A 26,327-nucleotide genomic window follows, 5' to 3' on the forward strand; every position below is an offset into this window, starting at 1 on the left:
TTTTCTCTTTGCACGAACACTGACGCTCATTTGCATTTCTCTTTCAGGTGTGATGGGTGAATACGAGCCAAAGATTGAAGTTCAGTTTCCAGAGGTCGTTCATGTTGCCAAAGGATCCACTGTGAAGCTGGAATGCTTCGCTCTGGGAAAGTAAGCCCACTCCTCAGTGTCAGGCTCAGCATGCTCAATCGCATATAAAAGAAAAAATATTACCAGAAGAGTGCTGGGATATATATATATATATATATTTCATGTTTCTCGCCGCTTTTCTGCAATCCCTCATGTGTTTCAAGTTGCACATATGAGAAATTAGAATGCACGTGTTGTAGTGTAAACATCAGTTAAAATACCTGGATTTGTAAGACGATGTAGCCAAAGTGAAGGACTAGAATAATATGCTAAACGTTAGATTACTAAATAGCCCTTAACTGTACACCTTAAACATTACTTATGAATGTTACATATGGAATAGTTACAACTATCATGTAAAAAAAAAGAAGATATTTTGGGTTGTTAAGAATCAAAGTAAAGCCCTACATGTTGAGCTCCTCAGCCTGCTGTTGCATTAATTATTAATGATTTTTATGACCTATCTGAAGGTTAATCTCTCCTTAATCTTGCAAATTAAGGGACATTTGGGATGTTATCTCAAATAATTAAGGGTCTGTGAGTTAAAATCAGATTGTGTGTATAAAGAAAGCCTTTTGTCTGATATTAATTAGTTTCAAGCATAGACTGTATGTAAGAAGTGGACTTAGTCGTCAGGATGTCCCCCATTGGTTTATGGACTGGCGTTATAAAAACCTTGAGTTCGGCATTTTGGCTATCGCCGTCTTGTTTTTTTTGCGACCAGAAGTGACACGAGAGAGAGGAGCGAAGTACAACCAAACAATGAACAAGAACACATGAAAGGGTTAAAGTTGTACGTCACAATGCCTCAAAGCATACCCTGCTTTACTGTCTATTTTACTCTAAATGGGACCATCATTTAAACTCATTAATCTCAACAACAATAACCTCATGTTTACAGTGTTTACTGAGGTAATAAGTCGAGTGAGAAGTAGTCATTTTCTCATAGACTTCTATACAACCAGAGGAGGCGCCCCCTGATGGCCATTAGAAAGAATGCAGGTTTAAGACACTTCTGGATTCGAATACATTTTTGGTGGTTTCTGCATTTTTTAAAATACTTTTTAACTTTATACTGTCTTTGATTCAGCTTTAATTCTGCTCCATCAAGGTATGAGGACATGTTTGGTAAATGTATTTACAGTTCGCTTTTAGCCGATTCAATTCTTTGGCAAACAATAATCAATATAGAACTAGAATTCTAAAAATGTTTTTGAGTTTGTAGAGATATTTAGGGATTTGAATTGCACATGTTGATGATTTAGTTTACCAATGAGCAGGAAATTGTAAAGCTGTGACTTCAGATGGTTACACTCCTCCATGCCTCTTCTCACAGCCCGGTGCCATCTATAAGCTGGAGGAGAGTGGACGGTGTACCCTTCCCCAGGAAAGTGGACATGAGGAAAGCCAGCGGCGTCCTGGAAATCCCATACTTCCAGCAGGAGGACGCCGGCACGTACGAGTGTGTGGCGGAAAACTCCAGGGGATTGAACACGGTGAAAGGGAAGCTCTCTTTCTACGGTAGGTGAACCTGACACGCATGAATATTTGACCAGCGTGCAACCACATCTGTCAGACCTGCTCAGACTAAAATTCAGCAGAAAGCGGACACAACTGCTCTTATAAAGCAGTCGGCGGCGATCGGCAGAGGCTCGTGTGGCACGCACGAGGAGGTAGGCTGGTTTTAACAGCACATCAAAATGATTAAAGGCTGTCAGCCATGATGCCTCTAATATTTTGATCCAGATTAAAGGAGTGATGGGGATGATGCTGAGCCCTTGGACACGACCTTGTTGGTGAGCCCTGTATTGGGTACCACCAGATGGCATCATGATTGACGTCCAACTTGACTGGAGTTTAAAGCTGGTAGATGTACTATACACAGGCCTGTGGCACATATGTCAGGGACATAATCTGCGCTGCAGCATCTGGAACGACCAGAAGGGGGTTCGTAGTTCCAGTCATTGTTGCTCATGGTCCCTCCAGTAGTTACACCTATTGAGTTCAGGTACGAGAAGTCATGAAATCTACTGCCACTCCATTCCAAAGCAAAGAGTCAGAAAAATAATCTGCTCTTACAAAATGACAAATATTACACAGAAAAAATAAAAACTAATTTTTGATGGAAAGCTTAATCTGCTTTTGACAGTAAAGATGTCCTGTCTAAAGTGGGTATTTATTAATATATCTATTAGATTCAACTAAACATCCCAATTTAGAGCTAAGTATATATATATATGTATGTATATATGTATACATGTATATATATATATATGTATATATGTATGTATACATGTATATATATGTATATATGTATATGTACATGTGTATATGTGTATATGTGTATATGTATATATATATGTATATGTATATATATATGTATAAATTCTCTAGATAGCACAACAGTGGTAAACAAGTCCTGAAAAACTAGAAAAATTAGCAAATTCACGAGATGTCAAGTATTATAGTTGGTTCTACTCCTTTCTTGTTTACTAACTGCAAATAATATGTCATCAGGATTAGGACCAAGGCGGTAGGTTTGCATATGGACATATGATAATGTATTATAATATCGGTATATAATACTTTAGGAGGACAGAATTGTCCCTCCCAATATTTGAGCAAACTAGTTTGCCTTATCTTCGGAGTGATGTCATATTTCCCATGTGCTCTCCCAAAGGCTATGTCTCTAAGACGAGCTAGCATGCTAGCGTTTCATTGGCTGACAGGTAGGGGAATGTCTGAAGCTTTCGCCTGATATTTGTCCCCAGATGTTGAAACAAAACCTTTGCTCTGTGATGTGTTATGGAATTGAGACGCAGGCCGAGTATCTTCGAGTTAAACTTTGATAGTGGAATATAACGGTCATATACTTTGTGACTAGACTGAAGCTCAGGGAGAACAGAGAGAATCATGAATAATGTTTGTCGATCCACACCGTAAATAATCAAAGTTAGCGACCCTCCTGACCATAAAGTTTAAAACAGCCATACACTGTAACCGTTTACCTCTCTTGGTAACTGTCCATAATCGCCAATGACATGAATGAAACAATGCATATGTTCAGGACAATATGACCAGGACTGATCTGTCCAAGCTGTTAGCTCGCTCTCTGTACAATCTGTGGATTTTCCTCCCACCTCGATTGCCCTCCGCTTGCCTCCCTCTGATTCTCCCCCCTTCGGGTCGTGCTGTGTCAGCCGTCAAACATAACTCATTTGAGGCATTAAACAATTTGCCATGATTTACAACAGTCCTGGAAGCCCTTCGCCTCACTCACTCCCAACAGCCCGGGAGCACGCTGTGATCCACCAAGGCTTGATTTGTCCCTCTGAGCTGTGGCTCCTCTCTCATTTTTGATGTGTTTTGTCAGTTTCTCCCTCCCTCTCTCTCTCTCTCTCTCTCTCTCTCCTGCTGTCTGCTGCCAGGTGATAAAAATCAGTAATCTTATTTTGAACTCCCTTTGAATTAAGCCTTTGAGACATTCGTCAGCAGTGTAAGCCAATGGGGGAATCGATAAGGGTATCTCTTGTGCATCCAAGCCCGCTGCAGTGAGCCGGGCTTTGTGTAAGAAATGGGAGAGATGAAGGTGTTACTTTGCGGTGGCACCGTGGTCACTTTAAAGCCTTCTCACACTTTATAATGTAGCCGTGAGTCCCACTAATGCAGTAGGAATGGGGGGTCTGAGTGTCTTTTGGATATGAAGGAGCTGCATTTTCAATTTAAAATGTTTCCTTCTCGTCTCGACTAAAACCGAGACAGGAATTTAATAATTGCACCGAAGCTTGAGGAGCTTCAATCACATTCACATTCAAACTCGCGGTGAAATTAGATTCATTGTATCTTCATGCAACAGAAGTTCTCTTCAGTTTGGGTCCAATTGGCCACCGTCTTTCTTCATGAGTCTGTATTGGAAGCAGTGTTCAACTACCACTCAAGCCAAAGACGAGGACTCTTGTTAAATTTCCATCTCTGACAGAAACGCTCGAGGGGAAGAAAAATAAATGAAATGTGCTTTTGCTCCCTTGTTGATGTCGATATCACTCGGAGGGGGGAAGTAAATGTGAAGCTGTGACAGGTCAGTTCCCCACCTCGTTGTACTTACGTCCGTGTTTCTGCAGACTTCACCGCTGCATTATCTCACAGTGATTTCACCGATAAGGCAAATTCCCATCTTCCCCTCCTCCTTTAGCCACTTGACGTTTGTTCTGATTGTCTGTGCGATTTGGCCCCGGTGCAGGCAGAGATGGGCTGCCGGCTCTCATTTGGTAAGCGCTGACTGAGAGTCGATACGTTGGCAGCGGGCTGAGGGATGGAGTGAGGGACCCTGTCAGCGAGGAGGAGAAGAAGAAGAAAAAACACTACGACCACAATGCAGTCCTGGAAGGTGCAGTGGGTGGGGCGGCTCAGCCAGGCTCTGATGGAGGATTGCGGTAGAATGAACGGATGTGATGCTTAATGATGAGGATGCTGGAGTCTTTTGAAGTAACTTCCTGCCATCTTTCTTCCCTGTGGGCTCTTTTCTAAACACTCGTACATCAAAGCTGTGATAGATTTCTATACATTATGAATGTGAATTAATTATTATTTTGTAACATTTTAAAGGTAAAGCAACTGCAATAAAGCTCAGGGTCACATAGACGTTACATCACATTGTTTGAGAGTAAATGGGCCTCATGCAGCAACATTTTGTTAATTTTCTCTAATATTTTCCCTTCATTTTCTGTTGAGAAAAAAACAAGAGACTCCAGATGCAGTAAATGTTCAAAACCATTCACTTTTATCATAAATTGGAGGCGGGTGGCAGATTGTTTATTATCCATTATCATAGATAACGCCACCTAAAGATAAGGGCAAAGCGTACTTGTGCTACTGGTGTCACTGTAAAATCAAAAAGCATCAGAGAGCAGTATGTAAGCCATTCAGAAGCTGAACACACGCAATATCATCCAAGGGTTTTGTAGTCTTCATTTGGATCAATGGACCAATAGTATTTATTTACTAGTCCATTCACTAGTTATTCTAAAACTTGTAATATTTTCCTCAAACTTGAAACTATAGAAATAGAATTGGTGAAACCCAGAAATCAATGGCTCGTAACAAAATGAGAACCAATCCTAATCCATAAGAGGGAATCTGTTCCTGCATGAGGCCTAATGTCTTTCCTCTGTAGCAGGACAGAACAACAACAGAAGCCTCAGCTTTCTGTCAAAGGACACGTCACCCTTTTTTCACTCTTGGCGCAGACGGCAACGGCACAGCGTCCACACAAGTTAAGTGTTAATGACCTCAGCCAACCTTGTACCGCCGCCAAAGGGGGGGATCTCACAAGGCCTGTAGTACGTCACATCATCCACAAATACAAGTGTGTCTCTGACACTGGACGGACTTTGATGTTGAATCCGTGCAGGCCTTTGACATAAATACACAAGGCCGCGCAAATACCCCCCTCTGGTCTCCACGTCCACTTCTTTTGAATCTGCCGTCGCTCTTTGTTTCTGAACACCCACATGCACAAAAGTTGTAACACACACACACACACACACACACACAGATATAATGTAGGGATGCATTTGCAGTGATTGAATTTCTCGCAGTGTTATCCCTCCCACAGCCTAAGCCAGTTAGAGCAGGCATTTGTACCGTAACTGAAAAGCCACCACAAAGGTGAGTCCTTGAGAGTGGCATTAAGGTGGAGATCTGCAGAATGGAAAAAGTGCGGTCGGCCATTACTCTTGTCCCGCCACTGGCCTTGTGTGATATAGAGTGATGGTAGCTTGACCCACACATCATCCAGAATGTACAGAGCATTACGCAGAGGGAGCTTTACTGATCCAGTTTTATGTACCGCTTTTTTGGGGGGGGCTCAATCATTAGCTAGCAGTGAGTTACTCGCATGGCACAGCAAGGAATCAATTCTCCTCCTGTATAATTATACCATCAGTTAGTCAGATTAGATCGAATGGAGCGTTTTTATGGCACCAGAAGCCACCCTCGTGTATATGTGTCTGGTTTTCATCATTTTTGTTAACTCCACACCTTAAATTAGTAGCAATAAATGAGGGGATTAAAAGTCCCACATTCAACTGTATGTGTGCCAGTGTGTGTGGGCTCGTTTTAGAGGTCTTGTGGGGACATAAATCTGACTACACACTCACATTGTGGGGATTCGCTGTCCTTATTGGGACAAAATGGGAGAAGGTATGAACAAGTTAAGGGTTAGGATTAGGCTGGTAGCAGTCATGGTTGGGGTAAGTCTGTAAGTGTTAAATAAAAAATATATGACATATCTAAATTCTTGTCCCGTTACGCTACTTTGTGATTTTAAATAATAGTAAATATATAAGTTGGCATGAACATTGTTATATACAGCGGTATGACAAAACAAGCAACAGATGATGCAGCTGTGCCACACTTCATAGTTATTGGCTTCACTCTAAAATGCAAGGATGTGTCACGTGAAATGCCTGCTGCCTGGACTCGTCTGTCCTCGCATCTTAGTCCTGGCCGTGTGAGATGTGAGCGGAGGAAAGTAGGAAAGGAATCGAGGATGTACAAAACTGGGGATTGAGACGGGCCCCAAAAAGAATGTATAAATATGCAGCCTGACAGACAGAAAAACAGCACATGAAGCTCTCGCTACTGGATAAAAAGCCTCATTGCTCTCTGATCACCAACGGTAATTAATTGAAGGCGACTTTGATAAGCATATAAACATTGTTACCATCTATATCTGAGTCGACTCTCGTATTTTCCGTGTTTCCTCCAGCCCCTCCTCATCTCATCGAGAAACCCCAAGATGCCCAGAAGCTCATTGATGACTCGTTGGTGTGGGAGTGTAAAGCCACGGGGAAGCCAAAGCCTTCTTACCGGTGGATGAAAAATGGAGAGAACCTGGAGCCTGCAGAGGTGAGATCTGCCGCCGTCTTTAGAATCGAGGATAAAGTTCCTCTCCCAAGGTCAGACTTCCGAGAGCAGCTCTTGGCACGGACACTCACTGGCGCACGCTCTGAATGAAGAGTGCGAGCGACCATGTACTGTACTCTCAACGCTCTATTGTGATGTTTGTTCAAGCTTTGCCGAGTAATTAGCATGTAATATTGCCCTCATTACAACACGGCGCCTCCTGTGCAGCAATACGCTATATACGATTCACTCCTGCAAAACGGCATTGGGTTGAAAGCGATTGGACTGTGTCTGCTGTGCTTTGCTGCGCTGAGAGTATTTCATGCTCCTCTGGAAAGCACAGTGATGTAAGAGCTACTCTTATCTTCTGTTAAATCTCTCTTTGCCAAGTGCTGTTATTAATCCTGCGCCACCAAATGTGGAAAAAGTAAGGTCCTCTATATAAAGACTGTATATCCTCCTTTCATTCCCACTCCCTGCCATCGCTGAATCCCCATTATGTATTTAATGATGAGAGATGGGCCTATTATTGGCTACAGCCAGCCTACTTGTGCATCGAAATTTAACTTGTTGGCATTTGCAAAAAAAAATAAAAAATACAATTCTATATTCCGTCATCATATTGGATTATTATTATATCGGATCATTTAGCCAGGTTGTTTGGGGAAGATTGATTGGCCACCGAGTCGCAGCTCGCACCTGATAAATAAACAGGCATTATGTTAATTTGCTTCATTATGCAAAATAAAAAAGGCGACAAAACAAAGCAGAGGATATCGATCAGTTGAATGTAATACATGTCGTTGGAATGAACCCGGTCTGTCGTTGCTGTTACTAGAGGCAACGCTCAAAACAACAACAGCAGAGTTGCTATCAGGGGAGAATAATCAACAGTCTGTTCAGCCGATGGCTTACATTTCATCAGAACCTTTTATTAGGTAACACTCTTGTGTTTGACAGTCCACCTGTTTTTCTGAGTGAAAAAAACACGAATTTTTAGTTTGTCGTATTTGGTCGTTTCTTAAAAATGTGTAAATATTGGGCGCATTTCTAACGCATACTGTATCATCGCAGTTCCTTGTGTGAATTTGACCTCACCTCTACTCCTTTCTCGTTCCATTCTGAACCGAACGCATCAAACGAAAGCACGACTGCTTTTAAAAGACATCCTCAAAAACAGGAGGAAACTACAAACACACCTCGCTCACGCTCACAATGGATGTGTGATTAAAGGTTACAATGAATGTTGATTTCTGTCTCCTCCCTTAACATAAATATAATATATGGATATATTCAGAACGCATGGGTGAATGGATTAATCATCCAAGGTGGTACATTGTTTAAAATGCCACCGTTAACCACAGTGGCTTAATGAGTGGAAGAGGGAAAGGTCAATGATGTAAAGGAGCAGTGGGGAGAGGACGCACCATTTGTTGTTATTTATTCCGCCGAATCAATTGAGACCTTTCTGATTGTACAGTTCACTGGAACTTATTTACGCTGACAGCTTTAGAAGTGTGAGCAACAGAAATAAAGAAATCAGAGTTTCTTTCACCTTTCACATGTCTGTTGAGAGTTGTATTATTTATTCCCAGATTTGTTCATTTAAGTTGGTTTTTTTTTATAGGTATGACTCACTGTCTAACTAGATCATATCAGTTGCATTCCTTCTCTGTACATACTTGGTCATGTTTTACAAAGGGTTTAACCTGCGCCAGGCCATACAACAGAGATAGCAATCACATCACATTCATAAAGGATTACTAGTGTACTGCGGTTAAAAAACAATAACAATAGACATACTTTTTGTTTTAAATACACTGTTATTGGTCGGTAGTCGGTATACGCAAGCTCAGGTATCGCAAAAAAATACTGGAAGGGGAATATCTCAGGTTACGGGCCATATCTATTGCTAGGGAAATGGACTATACAGTACAGTGGATTTCTAGGGAGTCATGATATATATAGCGGAGTATATGTGCATTCAATTATTCAATGTCAGTCATGTAAAATATTGAAGAGCCCCAACTATTTCTAGTGTTTCCCTCTAATAATAGTACCTCTCAGACTGGTTCTGCAATCACTGGTCTCTTTGTTGGACGGCCAGTTGACATGCTGCGCTGTGCCCTTATGGATTACGAGACTCCTGTTGTTGATGCTTTTGTATCACTGCCCTGTGTGGAAATAGCAATGGTTTATTGGAATGCTTCTTTTTCTTTTGGCTGTTTTCATCGCAAGGACTTCACTCTCTGCTGCGTTATTGACAATGGCTGCAGGATTAAGTGGCTCTGCAATTAAAGGGGAAACTCCAGCGTGAAACAAGATTAATCCACTTGAATCAGTGTGTGACCACCATATACATGGTGTGGTAGTTCCTGTTAGGACTGTAATGTTAAACTTAAAGTACTGTAAAAGTACTTTACTTCAGTATTTCCATTTTCTGCTACTTTGTACTATATTGTACTTTTGATAGTTAGTTCATAACTTTAGTTACTAGATATTTAGCAGATTCAGATTAATAATACAAAATCAACAAATAAATGATGTATAATTATAGAGAAAGATAAGACTCTATTGATCCCTTGGTGAAATTCCTAAGCCACCCGGCAGTATATATCATTTAAAACAATAATCCCCACCTTTATCAGCTGCTAAATTATGTTATTGTAAATATGAATGCATCGGATTTAGAATATGGTTTATTCCAAAGTAGGAATTTGCTTTGGTGTATTGATGCATAGACCAGAGAGGAAAAATATTACTATCAAAACTGCTAATTTAAAATGAACAAATATCTACAATGTAAGTGTTTCAAAAAGAAAAAGCTAGACAGGAATGTGCAAGAATATATTCTAGAGGATGTGAAAGGTTCAAAGTATTGGGAATAAAAAGAATATGCAATGTGCTTTAATGTAACATATCAAAGACTGTAATTCAATAATATAACATCCATTATTCTGAAATGGGCCATTCTGTGTAATGAGTACTTTTACTTTTTGTATATTAAGTAGATTTTTGTACTAAAAGCTGTGGTTGTTAATCTTGAGAAACCAACAATAGTACGCAAGATTTAAAAAATGATCAAACTGAAAAACCCAGCGCAGAGTCGACTCTTTTTCTACTGAAAGTAGCGGCTCTAGTTTCAAAAGTCTCTAATGCCACACCCCCAAATTATTATGAACCTGTGACAGCCACAGACACCAACTTTTTTGTTTTTGTCAGAGAATTTAAGTAATTGATTGCTTTCAGGATGTAAAACGAATTTGAACAAATATATATAAAAAAAATATATTGAAGAAGATTATAAAATCAGGAAATCAGGACTTTCACTTATAACAGTATTTCTACATTGTTGCTACTTTTACTTAAAAGGATAGTTTGGGTGTTATGAATAGGGGTTTTATGAGCTCATTGTCAGTGTATTACCTATATTAGATGAATGCAGATGGCGGCAGTTTTTAGAAACGGACAGGAGTACCAGCACCGGACAGAATATTGCTTCACTTCTGTGCTCCTGTCTGTTTCTCCAAACTGGGGGCGTGCCGACTGTAATACACTGACTCTGGATAAGAACCCACTTCAAAATACCCGAACTATCCCTTTAAGTAAAAGAGTACTTGGCAGTCCTATACCCCCCCCCCCCTCCCCCCAAACACACACACACACACACACCCTCCCTCGCTTCCCCTGTTAATTTGAGCTCAAGTGGAGCAAACAGGCTGAGCTCAGAGCTTTTGTTCTTGCTTTAGCAAAGCCATTGTTGAGCTTAGTTCATGTCGACTTGAGGTTCTTTCTTGCACAAGCATGTCGAGAAGCAGATCCATCAAATATTTCTGTGTGGAGAATTTGCTGATTTCTTTCACAGTGAGCACCAATAATCTTTTGTAGATGAAAATCAATTTCAGGTTGCTTATTCACTCCTTTTGTGTGCATTTGTATAAGAGAGAAAAAAATTATAATTTTCCACATTCACAATAGTGGATTGATATCTTTATGATGATGAAATGTAGCTTGTTTGAATTTTTATAGCTGTAAAATGATCATCATTCTCACAAAGGCCTCCAGTTATTAGTAATTCTGAGGAAGATAACTGTAAACGGCAATTAAACCAAAGGAGCTCACTCTTCTATACCATATAAGGCACTCTTTCATCCTACCATTCTCTTACGTGTTTTCACAGCTTTATGTCAAACGAATCAACCCAGCGTTGTCGGAAAATGACATTGCCAATCATTTTCCTTCAGCATAAGGCGTACAGATGGTCCCCTCAGGTCCCTGCATGAAAAACTGCTGATTTGAGAGGAACGTCATGCTTAATTAATAGCAGCCATAAACGGGAGTGTTTCCGTGCACAGACTGATATACGCCACCATTTGCCTCCCTTGCCAGCAGGGATGTTCGCCCCTGCACATCCAGAGCCGCAGAGCGTTATGGAAATTACAGGCGCAAACCTGCTCAAACACAGGATTAGTTTGTGATCCTTCAGTCGAGGACAGTCTCCCTTTTCATGTGACAGTACCTTAATCCCCCGCGAATCCGATTCAGGTCGCTCAGGCACCCCTATGGAAATGGGCTGTGATGACATTATGGGTGAGCCCCGAGGAAGACACGGGAGATGAAGGGCACACGGAGGCAGGACCTGACACAGCCGCATAGAGATGCATGAAAACTGCTCAGGGATCCAATGCTGTAGCGAGGGAGTCGAGTGCAAAGCCCAAGTTCAGAGAGATAAACTTATATCGAGGATTAAATGTCCAACAGATGCACTGAGTTTTTAGTTCACTGGGCCCAGCCGTCCTTAAATAGATCTTAATTTGATGGCTCACTGACGGGCAAGATCCTCCCCCCACCCCCAGGCGGGCAAAAAACGATCGTCCAAACAGATGAAGGGGAGGTACACAGCTTGACCATGTATGCTGGCACTTAGTATGTATGGGGGCATACCTATCAGAAAAGCAATTTTCACAATGCATTATACCTCAGATGTTACGATATTCCTTCCCCCTCTTATCCCCTCCTCCTGCTGAAGGGGAAACAGGCCCTGTGGTGCAGTCGCAGATATAAATAGGGCACGGTTTTATTTCCCTCTCATAAACATGCAGATTGATTAGAGTCATTTTCTGCTAGCCTGCCTCCATCCACCCAAGCCTTTCCCTCCATTAGTGATGAAAACCTAGATTTATTGCCACGTCTGTCACTTCCAGACCATAATTCACTGGCCCCACTGGCTGGCTGGTTTTATGTAGATGAGTGCCGGGAATAAGGTGTATTAAAGGCGTGCGTCTCTATGTCCACAGGAGCGCATACAGGTGGCCAACGGAGCGTTGTCAATCAGTCGCCTGACCCTGTCCGACACAGGAATGTACCAGTGCGTGGCTGGGAATAAGCACGGCGAGGTCTACTCCAACGCAGAGCTCCGGGTTATAGGTAAGGTTTCGGCTCGGTGTGTGTAGGCTACTGTATGTGTATGTGTATGTGTAAATTCGACATAGTGGCCAAACCGTGGAATTACAACATCAAGGTCCATCTTGTGATGCCACTGGTTGGGCCCTTACAATGGGAAAGAGACGTCTGTAAATCTGCAGATGATTTCATTCAAGTAAATCAACATCCCAGTACGAACACTTGAATAGTCCTTATTTAAGTTATCAGGTCATTAAAGTTGAAAGTAAAATGCACTAATAGCTAAATCCAGAGTTATACTCGGAAGTCAAATTTCTTTTGCTACAAGTACCACTGAGCAACTTTCATAGGAATGAACCGGGCACCACATTCAACGCTGTATCCAGTTCTCTTGATACATCCATGGTCCGTCAGGATTACCACACGTCCTGGAAAACCTGGAAAACAGTTGACCAATTTTCCAGTCATTGAAAACACATGGAAAATGAGAGAAAAAAGTGGAATGTCCTGGAAAATCTTGTGTTGTCCTGGAAAATTATTTCAAAATTGTCCTATTTTCCTCAGCTGAGAATTAAAAACTATAGGCTATAAATCCGACCTCCCCAAACCTGACAGCAATGTCCAAATGGTACTTTATGGACAAGAGTATTTTGAACAGGCTGCGTCAGGTTATGTTGTGGAAAGTCACGTAACTTACTAACGCTTACTTCCCATTCCCAACTTGTTTTAAACAGCTGAATAATTAGTTAATTATTTAGCATGTTTGGTTCAGATGTTAAATTTCACGTGCTAGCTTGTTTTGCATGCAAAGGTTTGAGGTTTTGCGATTCAACTCTAGCGATCATCAATGTTCTTTAATGTATGCAGGGAGAGAGAGAGTTTGAAAGTAATAAATGAGAAGCTCGGGCTAAAACATGAATGAGTGCCCGACCCCATGTGAGTCAAACGTCGGCTGAAAACTGGCTAATGGTACACAATGCTGCATTGATGAGGTAAAATCAAATATTTGACTTTTGTAGCGGTAGCTCACAGTGGATGTGATTAAAGGGGCTAAATTATGTTGAGGTAAACTGATAAGAGCAAACTCTACTAACCTTGAATCGCACCTTTAGGGATGTAAAGTTCAGTCTAGATTTGTCAGTAGGCAAAATTGTTGTCCACTTCTGTTATTGCTGTTCAGGCAGTAATGGCTTATGTAATTCACAAGAACACCAGCAAGGTCATCCCTGGAAATGTCCTTGCAAAATGATCTCTAGAAACCCCGTCTGTGTGCACGCTCACATTGGCATGGAGACGCGTGTGCAAGCATACATTCGACCGCATTTGTTCTCAAGTTTGCTCCGTCTTCCTCCTCTACTCAATACCGCCGGATGACCTACGGCCCCTCTCTCTCATTGGCCACTAATTGAAAAGCATTAATTATAAGACGAATATGCGTCCGGCTGACAGTGATGTATGCCAGTGCTGCTCTGTTCGCCAGCCTCGCCCATCTGCCCTGTCAAGCCTGTCACTCTCCACTCTGAGCGAGCAGCGGCTTCTCATTCGCTATTCAACCTCTAGCGTGTCTCGTCCTGATCATGTTGCTGATAGGAATTAGGCTCAACACAGCCGAGGGTAGTGGTCAAACTGGAGGTGGAGAATACAAAAAAGAAAAAGTGCCAAAGACAGTAACTTTTTGAAAAGGGCTAATATCTTTTAAAGTGGTTTATAGCCAGGGAAAGTTGTTATTTGGGCATGATCACTAAAGAGCGAGACATTTCTGTCTCTGTTGAGAATAATAATAAAGTCTGTTCAACTATACAACATCAATTGTGGGCATTGCTGTTAAGCTTTTTGATTACTAATTATTCAGATTGTGAAGAATGTAATGGAGTCTCAGAATTACCCACGGCGATAATGCAGTGTATTCAAGAACTCATTTTAGAGATGAATTATACATCGGATACTTGGAGATAATTTGAAGGAAAAGAGATGTAATGCTTTTACAAACGCCCGGCTTTAATATGCTGCTCTTGTCTCAGCCGTTGCCCCAGATTTCTCTCACAACCAACTGAGGAGCCAGACACTGGTGAAGGTTGGAGGAGATGCGCTCATCGAGTGCAAGCCCAAGATGTCTCCTTGGGGCGTGATCTCCTGGCGGAAGAGCAGCGAGCCGCTCCGAGAAAGTAACAGGTAACGCAAACATTCGCACATCTTTTGCTCTGCTTTTCGCTGTGTGGCTGGACTTCTCCGAGCACATGTTCTCATTACTTTTAGCCGGGCACGGATCCCCGGTGGCCGAATTCACGAGTATTAATACAGACACATATTATGCGAAACAACACTCTTTCCAGATGTACCATCTTGTTTCACATTTCAATATGCAACCTTCAGTTTAAGTCATGTGACCTGGCCCTCAGCTGGTTGCAGTATTGGACGAGATTCTCACTGCCACCTCGATCAGAATCCTCCTTTTCACTAAGCATAATAGCATACATTAAGGGAAAGTACACTTCCCTAAAAATGATATCTAGAGTGAAATATTATGTAACTACCACAAGATATATTTTTAATCACTATTAGCATTAATGGCAACAGACCTGAGGCAACCTAAAAGTTGCACTGTTCACTATATCTGTCCGACATGTGGATCTAGTACTCCCTGTACTTCCTGGTTCTTATGTCATGGCCGTTATCCAAAACAACACGTACGTCAGTGGCCATCGCCGTCTGATACCGACGCACTTCAGCATCTGTTTGAGACGCACCAATCTCTCAACTAACTCCAGTATGAAAACAAACAAACCTGAACTTTCACCCAGGAGGCCGCTGTACTTGTCTTGTCTGAAACCAAGTCAACGTTGACTTATTTTACCATAGTTTAAGTAAACTTACGTTAAAAGTTTATTTTGAAAAGTTGTTGTACTCTTGCTCCATCGAAAATGTCCCGTATATATGTGGGTGCCTTGGTAGTGTAGGAGTTTATTAATGTTGTTTATGTAATAGAAACATCCCAGGTTTGAGTACGGCTGAGTACTTCCCCTGTGCTGTCGCCTCTCTACTGTCCCCTATCTGAACATAATGCCCCATAAATACTTCAACTTAAAATATAATGTCTTATAGGGATGAATTGACTTCTCTTTTCAATGCAACGCAAGATTTTCACGAGTCAAACAGTCAGTGAGCTAAGAATTTTGTTTAATTTAGAATCAATGTTTCACCAAAAGCCTCCAGTCACTGCAGCATGTTAGTGCCGCATGTCCACGGAGAGATTTTGATGCCCTCTTCAGATGTGTCAGGGACAGCTAAGAGAAAAATCAGCATGAAGGCTAAATGAGTAATGATTTATGGGGTTTGAAGTGTTTTATCTCCAGATCTTTAGCACTGACCAAAACAGACCGGCTGCTGAGTAAATTCAAAGTGCTAATCAAGTACTTTTCACCTCAGTGGGGATCCAGAAATCAAATTATTCAACTTCTGACAGCAAGTTTCAGTGGAACTGAGGGCGATCCGAGCGTCCTGCCACGTCTGACCCCTGAGATGTGTGTTGTGTGCTACACGGGATAGCTTTTGCCAGTGTTTGTGTGTGCATCCGTCCGAATGAGGCGTAAAGTCTGGCCCTGTGGCCTCATTGCAGGCAGGGGTCATCCATTGGGTGTCACCGCTCTAGCATGACTCTGCTCTGACAGCAGGGCTGTGTGCACAGTGTCTTGCCAGGCTTTGCATATATACAAAGCGGTGTTGTTGCTTGTCAAACAAAGTGGCGCGGAATTTGCATAGTGGTTTCGCCGCTGGTGCCCTTCACTAGCCCTGCGGCAGCTCCATCACACGTTTCAGCCTCTCACCACCTGGACCACTTCGATTCTGTTGTTTTGAATTCATAGCGAGGATTGATTTCACATTTGTCTTTGTTGTGACTCCCTCTTGAAGTGATAAATCAAAAATGGAATTGCCCATCCCCAATGTTAAATAGATGCTTTGTGATGCTTTTCACCACTGCATATACTTGTCCTTCAAAGCTCTCACACATTCCTGACTATAAATCACATAATGACCAACTGCTGTGATAAGTAATTAATGAATCGAGATTTGAATCATTTAGGTGTTATTATTTAATTACTCTAGAATAATTAAAATGAGGGGATTCTTTTTTGTTAAAGCTGTAACTGTAAGATGCTTTTACTGCAGATGAGTTCTTTGCACTCAGAGAATCACGATGATGGCAATTAGTAGATGGATTTCTGTAACTCTGTCTTTGTTCGGAAGACATATTGAAATATGATTATCTAAAAAAACTGCTGTACAGTCCAAAACAAAATGGAGAGGTTACACATACTTAGGAAAACAAAGCCAAACAAACGTGATGAATCAAGAACATTAAAATGCAACATACTCGCATTAACACTATTCATTCCAGCAGTGATGCAAATTTGGGACGGTTGCGACACTATTTCAATAACAGATTTGAATAGATTTGCGCAGGCAGAGGACAAACCTTTTGACTGAGTCTCACTGGACTCTGTCTGAGGTAAATTCTGCTGTATGCTAATTTAATGAATTTCTTTTTAGCAAATTGCTCTGAATAAATTTCCCCTCGGTAAATGGATACGCAGTGTATATTTCCAAGGCTTTTATTGTGAAAGGTAAGAATGGAAGGAAAGGATCTTGTACTAGTTGTCTTAGTCAAGGTTGAAAGGAGTTGGAATTAAGGTTTGACATTATTTTTACGCTATAGTGTAAAGTCCTTTCCGCTTAACGTGATTGGTTGATGCATTTGTTTGCAGTGCAAAAGCTCAGACAAGTCAAACATTATTCTGAAAAAGAATTATGTTTTTTTTGTTCTGTGTGGACCTAGTCATGACAAAAACAACATTTTGGAAAAACTATTTTTCAAGGCCTTTACACACCCACGGGGTGAATCTGAATACCGTGAAAATCAAATGAGCATCCCACGAGGATCACTTCTTGGAGCTTTGTTGTTATACCTATATTTCATTGACATCTGTGTGGCACAAGAGTTAGGCTACAATTGTATGCTGACGATACTTCTTTATTTGTGGTGGCACAAACACAAAGTATTGCTTCAGCCAAACAAACAGATTGCTTGGGCAGGGGCCACTCTGGCTTCACACGAACTGCCTGACTCCGATTGTTAAAAAATAAAAATATGTGTTTGTCGATCATTAAGCTCCCAGTCACAGACACTTTCAAACTGAGGAAGAAAGATAATGAAATAGAGGCAGTTCAGGATTTGAAGTATGTTGGAATTGTTTTGGACTCCCAGCTATGGTTTGACAGACACACAATGGTAGAACTGCTCTAATCTTCAAACCTTTAGGCAAATTAGACACATTTAATACGGCTCTAACATTTATGCACGCAATGATTGTTTCTTATCTCCCATACTGCATAACCCCTTGGTCTCAGGCACCAGCCTCTGCCATTAAACAACTAACATCCCTTTACAACCGAGCTATAAACTGCGTTCTCAATCAAACCCTCTGGAACCCCCTCCCACCCTGACTGTGAAACGTTTTCTACAACAGTCAAGTTCTGGTTAGCACTCGGCCAGAACCGTCACAGTGACGGTACTTGTCTTGTCCCTTACAAATAAAATGAAATAAATAAATGAAATCATTAGTAAACCACAAATATGTTTTTATGCTTTTAGTTCCAATTGAATAAAGGATGTTTGGCTTGGACCACCTGTGCCGCATGCTCCAAAATTAAGAACAAAGAAGCACAGATTTGAAATAAAAATTCAACAGTCCCAGCTGTATTACAGTACATTAAAATGCTTTTCTTTTGTTTTTTTTGCCATAATGCGGATTATATTGCCAGCTAGGAAGTGGAGTAACTATTTACAAAGCTTGAAAACATGCCAGAGCCTTTCAAATGGGCTAATTATAACTCCCCTTACTCTCTTTCTTATTATTTCCCTTTTCTCTCATCTGTGACATACACACCCCGGTGTTGTATGCCACACAATAAACATGTCCAGCATCTGCTGTGGTAATCATTAGCGCAGTTGTCCTTTAAACGTCTCGCTAATAACAGCTGCCCCACCTGTATTCACTGTATTAGTTTTAGTACAGTAATCAGCCTGCCGGTCTTTTTGAAAACCAATACGACTTTAGTGAAAGCAGACTACTGGTGCCATTGAGTGAACTGCAAAAGCGGAACATGCTGGTGTCGCACATCGGCTGTGTGATAAGCGTGAGTTATTTGCTCGTTAATTCTTATTCGGTTTTCTGTTGAGCCCAGATAAAAGGAACGTGTTTTGCAGACATGTGCAGGCTGTGTATGCGTGCATGTCTGAGCAGGTCTGTTTAGTTTTGCACCTGTACAGAAAGGTGTGAAATCACGCGAGGTAGCTGTGAACCCCTTTTATTGAAGATTAATTGCCTTAATTGCGTAAGCACGCCACTGTTGCTTCGGCGGAAAGGGGGAACCAGTGTCACCAGCTGGGTAATCCATCTTCATAGCAGCAGCCCCCTCTTTTTCCTCCACAGAGGACCAGTGGAGGGGTGTGTGTGTGTGTGTGTGTGTGTGTGTGTGTGTGTGTGTGTGTGGAGAGGGCGGGGTTGGGGGATGTCTTATCTACCCCAGACAACCCTGCAGAGACGAGGTTTAGATGACATCAGCTGGAACAAAGCAGCTGAGAGCGCAGAGCAGAGCAGGTCTTGCTGATGAGTGCGTAAGTGGGCCGTGTCAGCCGTGGAGAGAGCAGCCTTAAAAAAAAATACATTTCAATATGTCACGGGCAGGAAGAAATCAAGTTTGTTCAGCCGCTCACACCAGACACACTGAGTCAACTCCACCCCTGCATTAATACACCATCTTTGAAAGACCTTGAGTATTCATGCAAATGTTTGCGCTGGTTCTTTCAGTGCTTTGATGGAGGCGTTAACCCCTGGAGGGAGGCATGAGAGGGCTTTCAGGCGTGGCACAGCGGATACATGTTGCCTTGTCATGTGATTTTTAGTGCACATTGCAAAAAAAGAGGATAAAATGCTTTTGTTGAAAAAAACAAAAGTTGATTGACACATAATTGTTTTGATCTTTAGCATTCATTCTCTCCTCCTCCAGGAGTTGAGGGGCGGTGAGAAATCCGGCATGCTGCAGGTATCCGTGGCAATACTATTTATTAAGCACAGTCCAAAAGGTCATACATCTAAGATATGGCAATGTGATGCAAATGCCTTATGCTAAAATGTTCTTTTCTTTCATTGTACTGTATTTCGAGGTTATGCATCATACCTCCCCCAAAAATACAAAAATAAAAAGAAATCTAGACTAGGGGGGGAAACAAATATGAACCCAGCTGGTGGCTAGATTTCCTGGGGAAGCAGAGTTGGATCCTTTCATGTGTATTATAATTGCTGAGGGGAGATAGTGCTCCAAGAACAAAAAACATAGCTGGCAAACTGCTGCCCAGTCAAAATGCCAGTTGGGCTCCCGCTGTGTCAGTAAGTGCACAACACAGATGACACTACAATATATTAAAAAATGTATGTATTCGATTTATTTATTTCAAATCCCACCTCACATCAACTCATTGAAATTAGTTGATGAATAGTAGTTTAATGACTCATATTAAAAGATTTTGCGTTCAATAAATAAATCATTAACGTTCTTTGAGCTCCGCACAGAGCCAGCCAACTGATAAGGAGATTCAGATACTCAATTCAGGAGTCCAGGATTCCACGAATTATATTATCTTTCAGGTTGAAAACCTGAAATAACTGCGTCTCGGGGACACACTGTCTCTGCTGCCAGTCTGCTCTGATGATCTCTGTGACTCGGAACGGTAGAATAAATAGTTATGTGATCTCTCGATCAGGCCTGAAATGGTGCTCATGGCACCGTTATAGTTTATTTGGCACCACTATTTATTCTACAGACATGAGCTGTGGATCTTCAGTGGTTTGTTTTGGGGGGGGGTTTATGCCTTTCAGTGGACGAATATTAAAATGCTGAGAATACTTTGATGTCTCAAACATTCTCTCCCTGTCCAGAAACTTCTATTGGCTACTGCTACACACCTATTGAGACCGTGAACTGTGTGAGATGGTGCGCCAGTGTAAGCTGTAGCAGTCGCTGTGCACTGTGCAGTTGATTGACATATTTGAACAAGGAGAGTACAGGAAGGTTGTTGCCGAGGTAACATCTGTTCAAAGTTTTATCAGCTCTTTTTTACCCCAGATGAGTGGTTTCAAACTGCTAGAGACATACGGTCCCAGGGCACATGGGGGGGAAACGTAAAGGAAGGAAGCCACCGGAAATAGGGGGAAGGGAGATGTGTGTAAGACGTCTCCCGAATAACAGTAAGGTTGAAATTCAAATATCTTGGCTTGTCTTAAAAAAGCCATCAGAACCGAGAGGTTGATTAAAAACTATTGAAATTCACAGATCTTAAACTACTCAGTCTAAGTGATAAAAGTGTGTATTGCCCGCTGAATATAGAGCAACAGATAGTGAGAGGTGAAAATTAAAAAGGGTGTGAAGATTTTATAGTTGCATTATTTTTACAACAATTTCACCTTCAATAGACTAAGTCGATAAGGTTACTTTTTGACGCATTTACTAAAAATAAAATGCTCATTGTTGCCAAGAAACCATTGTCTCAGTGGCCTGCTGGTCCAGTGATCTGAAATAGCTTTTATTGGCTGTTAAGACGAACAGAAACGCTAATCTCGTTGGAAAATGCTTCCTCTTCAGTGGTTTAAAGCGGCTAAGTCAACACTGCCTCTTTCATCAGTGCATTCATGGTGGCTTCAGTACAAACAAGCTGCTGTCTTTATCACACATTGCGAGTAAATTTACTGCTTATTCAGACAATCAGTAGGGACAGTCGTGGGTTACAGAAAAAAAAAACACTACAGTTAGCAGGCTGAAGACAAGAAATGTTTGCACCACTGGCTTCTGGACAGATGGCAGGACGTTTTGGCATCACTGGCTAGAATGGTTGCTGTGGTTAGAACATGTTGTGTCAAAAGGCAGACTATGCAGAGTTGTGTGACAACATAATACAATGTGTGTAAGTTTAAAACAATTGTAAAGCCATAGCCGTGTAGTACGGAGCCCTTAGAAGAGATTTGGAAGGAAAAAAGTAATTCCGGCACCATGGAAAGAACTGCAACAATAAGGCATGCACACACGCACACACACACACACACACACACACACACACACACACACACAGGCTCTCCTCCCGGCAGCGCAGTCTCCTAGCGGCAAGGAGTGAGGCGGAGGGAACACGGGTTGTGAGGACCCACGGTGCCGTGAGATTCTATTTCACTCCAAAAGCGGAAGCTAGCAAGCTAGGCTAACCATCTTGGACATGGAGTAACATGCAGAATCATACATAGGGAGGGCTCAAATGTCAAAGCAGCGTTGGTCACTAGCTGGTCAGCTAAATATAAAATAAAATAAATGTACATCAACGATACACAGAATATATTCTGAGGAATTTGAATACTTAATTAATTAAAACGATTGTAAATAATTGACTCTGGTCTGTATCTTTTGGGCGTAGCAGGTGTGATTTCCTTTGGAGCACATATCTACGATGCCCTATAGATATGCCATCAATATTTTCTCTTTGTCACATTTCACCAAAAAAACTACTATGATGAATATTCACAAGACAAAGTGGAAAATCGTTCTTATATTTCCCAGTATTTCAAAATCTGTAATAAAAATAAACCCAGTCAACACCGGGCTTGAAGGACATTCCCTGTGCAGATTAAAGATGAGTCCATTCTTTGTGTTTCATATCTCACAAATTACACGTACCTTTTCTTGTAAAGAAAACAAAAGTGGCCACATCCGCGTAGCTTGACATACTAATGGGACAGTCGTTTTCAAAGTCTGCGCAATTTACTTTGACAACTCAAATGCCACTGGTGAATTGGCCAAATGTCAGCCCCTGCTTCCTCCCATGTTTCTTTCACTCATCACTTTGTCACGAATTGAGCTCAGACGTAGCCTTCACTTTGACGCCTCTTCAATTCTGCTTTCTACTTTTGCCACACTATTGACACACACCCGACGGAGAGTGAGTGCGCCGCGTGAATCGGTGAGCGTGACAAATTACTATCGAAAGATGCTCTCTGACTCCCTTCGTGCCCGCAGCCGTTTTTAAATCATCTGTTAAGGTGTGTTCATAGCTTTTAAGTGGTGTCTGTAAATGTCTGAGCTGTAGGTGTGAGCTTAAGAGTTTTTGAGTGGCTCGCTGAGTTAAAGTGAGAAGACACACGGGGGGCATCTGTATGTGGCCTGGATGTTGATTTGTCCATTAGTCTGGGGAGAGAGAGAGAGAGAGCTGGATTGGCCGAATTCTGTAGTCATGACCCACGGGTAGGCTGTCCCTCTTGCATATTGTGCATATATCCCTCCTTCATTGGCAGTGCAAATAAGCATGGCTGTCACGTAAATGAAGAGATGTCTCGCAGAGTGATCTCCATTTATAGGCCCATCTGCTCCGCCAGACGCACTCCAGAAAGAATCCGTGTCAGGAGAACACCAAGTCTGTGGAAGAGGCAATCGCAGGCAACTCTGCATTCATTTACTTATCGCATATCTTCTTATCTTTGCATGATGCCTTTGTTCTGTCTCAAGGAGATTTTAATAACAGTCTCATCAGATGTCTTCGGGCTTAATTTTATGAGGACTTGGAATTAATAAGCACTGGATGTGAACAGGTGTATTAATAAAGGTGGTGATTAAATGATCCATGTGAACGGACGGCCCTGCGCTGCTAATTCAGTCCCCTCATTCTCAGGCTGCATGCTGTTATTCTTATTAAAACCAGTGTTTATCATGTTTAAATGTCACTTTGCCTTTTTTTTTTTGTCGTCAGATCTCTAATTTCCTCATTTGCCTCTAATTGAACATCTGCTTGTGAAGTGGAGTTCTGACTCTCTGTGGAGGTTAGCAGCGTGAGCAAGCAGTGCCAGGCCTGAATACTGAAAGCTTATGTGCCCAGAAGGACTTATTTCATTACTTTGCCTTGAGGAAAGGTCTACCACCAGACAGGGCTGCCGCAGAAGGCTGACTGGTGCTTTTTTGCATTCTGTCTTTGCCTACACCTCTCTCCACCCCGGCTGTAGCTTAAAAAGCCCCGTGAAGGAGTGTGCTACCACCTCGCCTGAGAATGGAAGCAAGCGGAGGATTAGTGCTCCGCTGATCCTGGCAGCTGCAGACAAACACCCGACACTGTTCAGAGGCGCCTGCTAGCACACACACACATGCGCATAGCAGATTACTGTAAATGTTTTATTTATCCCAACACGCCTCTGAGTTGGAGCTGCTCAGGAGGTGGAAATAATCTTGGTCGGCTGAAACATCAGTGGGCAGAGTCCTACATTTCTTTTGGAAGGAATGTTAGGTAAACGGACATTCTTGATTGGTAATCAAAGTAATAATAGAGAATATTGATAGATTTCTCTTTTTAAAATCCATTCATAAGCATGGCATGCATGATGATTCGTGATGTACCTGGAAGCATGGGTGGATTATGAGACAGTGGGCCCCTGCACACAGACATGCAAATGGTTCCACCACCTCTCCTGCATCTGAGACACACAGAATTTGTAATTTGTTAAATCTCTTTTTGTAGTTGTTTTGTGTCTCTTTGTAGGTGTTACGCATATCTGTGGTTGCATGTCTCTCTGTAGTCATTTCATGTCTCTTTGGGGTCACTTTTGGGCTTTTTGCAGTTGTTGAGTGTCTCTTTGTAGACATTTTGTGTCCATTAGTTGTTATTCCAGTCTCATTGTGGTTGTCTTGTGTCTCTTTGTGGCCATTACGCATATCTGTGTTTTTGTGTATCTTTGTAGTTGTTTTGTGCCTCTTACTAGTCATTTGGTGTCTCTTTGTGCTTGTTTTGTGTTTCTTTGTAGTCGTTAAGCATATCTGTGGTTTTGTGTCTCTTTGTAGTTGGTTTGTGTCTCTTTGTGGTTGTTTGTGTCTCTTTGTAGTTGTAGTGTTTCTCTTTGTGGTTGTTTGTTGTCTCTTTGTGGTTGTTTTTTGTCTCTTTCTAGTCCTTTCTAGTAGTAGTAGTAGGTCAATCAGTCAATCAGTCAGTCAGGGTGTCCAATCCCCTCACTGAAGTTGAATATGAATGAGTAGTTTGATATATTTGTGGCTCTAATCAGGGGGGACTGCACCATGCGTGTGACATGCTGTGATCATGAGATCAATGAATAAGAAGATCATGATCTTGACATTGCTCCCTAAGGTCTAGATAGGCTGGATTATAGCCTGTATTAGAGACATTTACTAGCAGGTTGTGCAAGAGGAAATTGCCAGCTCCTTTCACTCAGACATATTACGTCCCTAATCATCAAAATGGCTTTTTAGACCATGCAGGTGCAGAATGATGCTTTATTACCTCCGCCACGGAAGTTACATTTTTTGGTATGTTGGGTTTGTCTGCAGAGTTACGGAAAAATACTGGCCTGCATGATACCTAATTTAAATGTGCGGAAATAGCACAGGAGCGCCGAGACGCTATTTCTTTATTCATTTTGTGTTTTTTGTCCAGGTTTAGCAGCTGCAGAAGCCGAGCTCTCATGCTCTTAAAATGTATCGCGGTAACACTTTTTTTCAAATGGTCTAAAAGGGCATCAGCTGAACATATTGTGAACTGGCAAATCACAGTTTAAACATCTTCAATCTAACCAATGAGTAGACTGCAAAGGGCCTGAAGAAAATGTCCACCCAAAATATTTAGAGCCCAAATACCGGTCAATAGTGATGGAGAACCCCTTTGCCTTTCTGTACCGGAGAACTGATTAAATATAGGGGGGTTAGGGGGGGAAATCATACTCTCTTTGTTAAAATAGTCATATTTCAGGGAAAGAAGAAAAGCATCAAACCTTTGAACGGCAGTTTGTATCGCTAAATTTAAATGTTAAACCCAACTATTTAACATGCCTCTGGGGCACTTCGACTTTTAGTCCGGGTGATCTGTATCGAAGGACACTCTCCTTATGGACAGACTGTTCAACAGCCTTTGCTTGTCAGCCGTGCTCGTGAGCATTCATTGAATTTGTTGTTGTATTTAGGGTCCATCAAAATGATTCATAGATCAATTTACCTTCCAGCCGTTACGGTCCTGCCTCCCACATCCCACTGCATCACTCACAGACAGTATATCCTTTAAATCATTAGGACTTCACATCATGTAGTGCCATCCATTTTTGCTTTGCGTGTACATTTGCTATATTAGCAGTTTTTTCCTTTTCTGGAGAAGGAGGGATGGGGGGGGTTGAAAAAAGGAAAAACATGAACAAGAATATGCTGCTGAGTGACTAAACTCAAATAAATCTCAGGCCACAGATAAAGTGAATTCCGCGATGTTTGCTGAGATTAAGTCGAAACCCTCTTTACCCGCCTGCATCCCATGTACTGCTCGCTGGGATTATTTTTATCTGGAAGACTGTGGCTGATATCATTTTTCAAAGTGAGAATCCGCCAACGCAGCATGAGTAATCCATCTTGGTTCCTCCGACAATTTCCTGCGGAACATGTGTGTGCTCTTTATTCCTGAAGGGATACCTCAGCACACGAGAAGAGATGGATATCTCGGGGAAGGGGAATAAACAAGGAGAGCAATTTGTGATTAAATGAATCCTCTGGAAGTACGTGCGCACACCTCTCTGCGGCCCAGCCCGATGGACTCCCCTCTCCCCGCAATGCAATTACCAACACAATCACATTGTGTTCCACAGGCGGGAATTAAGACGTTCTCAATCAGCCTGCTTCATTAAGACACCTTCCTAGAAGAAATGCATACTTTTACGCAACATTTACTCCAAGAGGGTTCATTTGCACTGAGGCCCTTTGACAGTAGACTGTGTGTGTGTGTGTGTGTGTGTGTGTGTGTGTGTGTGTGTGTGTGT

At 41.9% G+C, this 26,327-nt stretch overlaps 1 protein-coding gene across 3 annotated transcripts in view; it reads left to right on the forward strand.

Annotated features, from left to right (window-relative positions):
- The window catches only part of cntn4 (contactin 4), a 135,634-nt gene that overhangs the window by 79,470 nt on the left and 29,837 nt on the right, over window positions 1–26,327 (forward strand). For all 3 annotated transcript variants that reach the window (XM_031849939.1, XM_031849957.1, XM_031849948.1), the window contains exons 7-11: window positions 48–150; window positions 1,466–1,650; window positions 6,899–7,038; window positions 12,333–12,462; window positions 14,460–14,610. In XM_031849939.1, the coding sequence (XP_031705799.1) occupies window positions 48–150; window positions 1,466–1,650; window positions 6,899–7,038; window positions 12,333–12,462; window positions 14,460–14,610 (709 nt within the window). The remainder of the gene's footprint in view (window positions 1–47; window positions 151–1,465; window positions 1,651–6,898; window positions 7,039–12,332; window positions 12,463–14,459; window positions 14,611–26,327) is intronic.

Source organism: Anarrhichthys ocellatus, unplaced genomic scaffold (assembly GCF_004355925.1).
Source record: "Anarrhichthys ocellatus isolate YVR2014 unplaced genomic scaffold, GSC_Weel_1.0 scaffold1, whole genome shotgun sequence".
Taxonomy (NCBI): Eukaryota; Metazoa; Chordata; class Actinopteri; order Perciformes; family Anarhichadidae; genus Anarrhichthys; species Anarrhichthys ocellatus.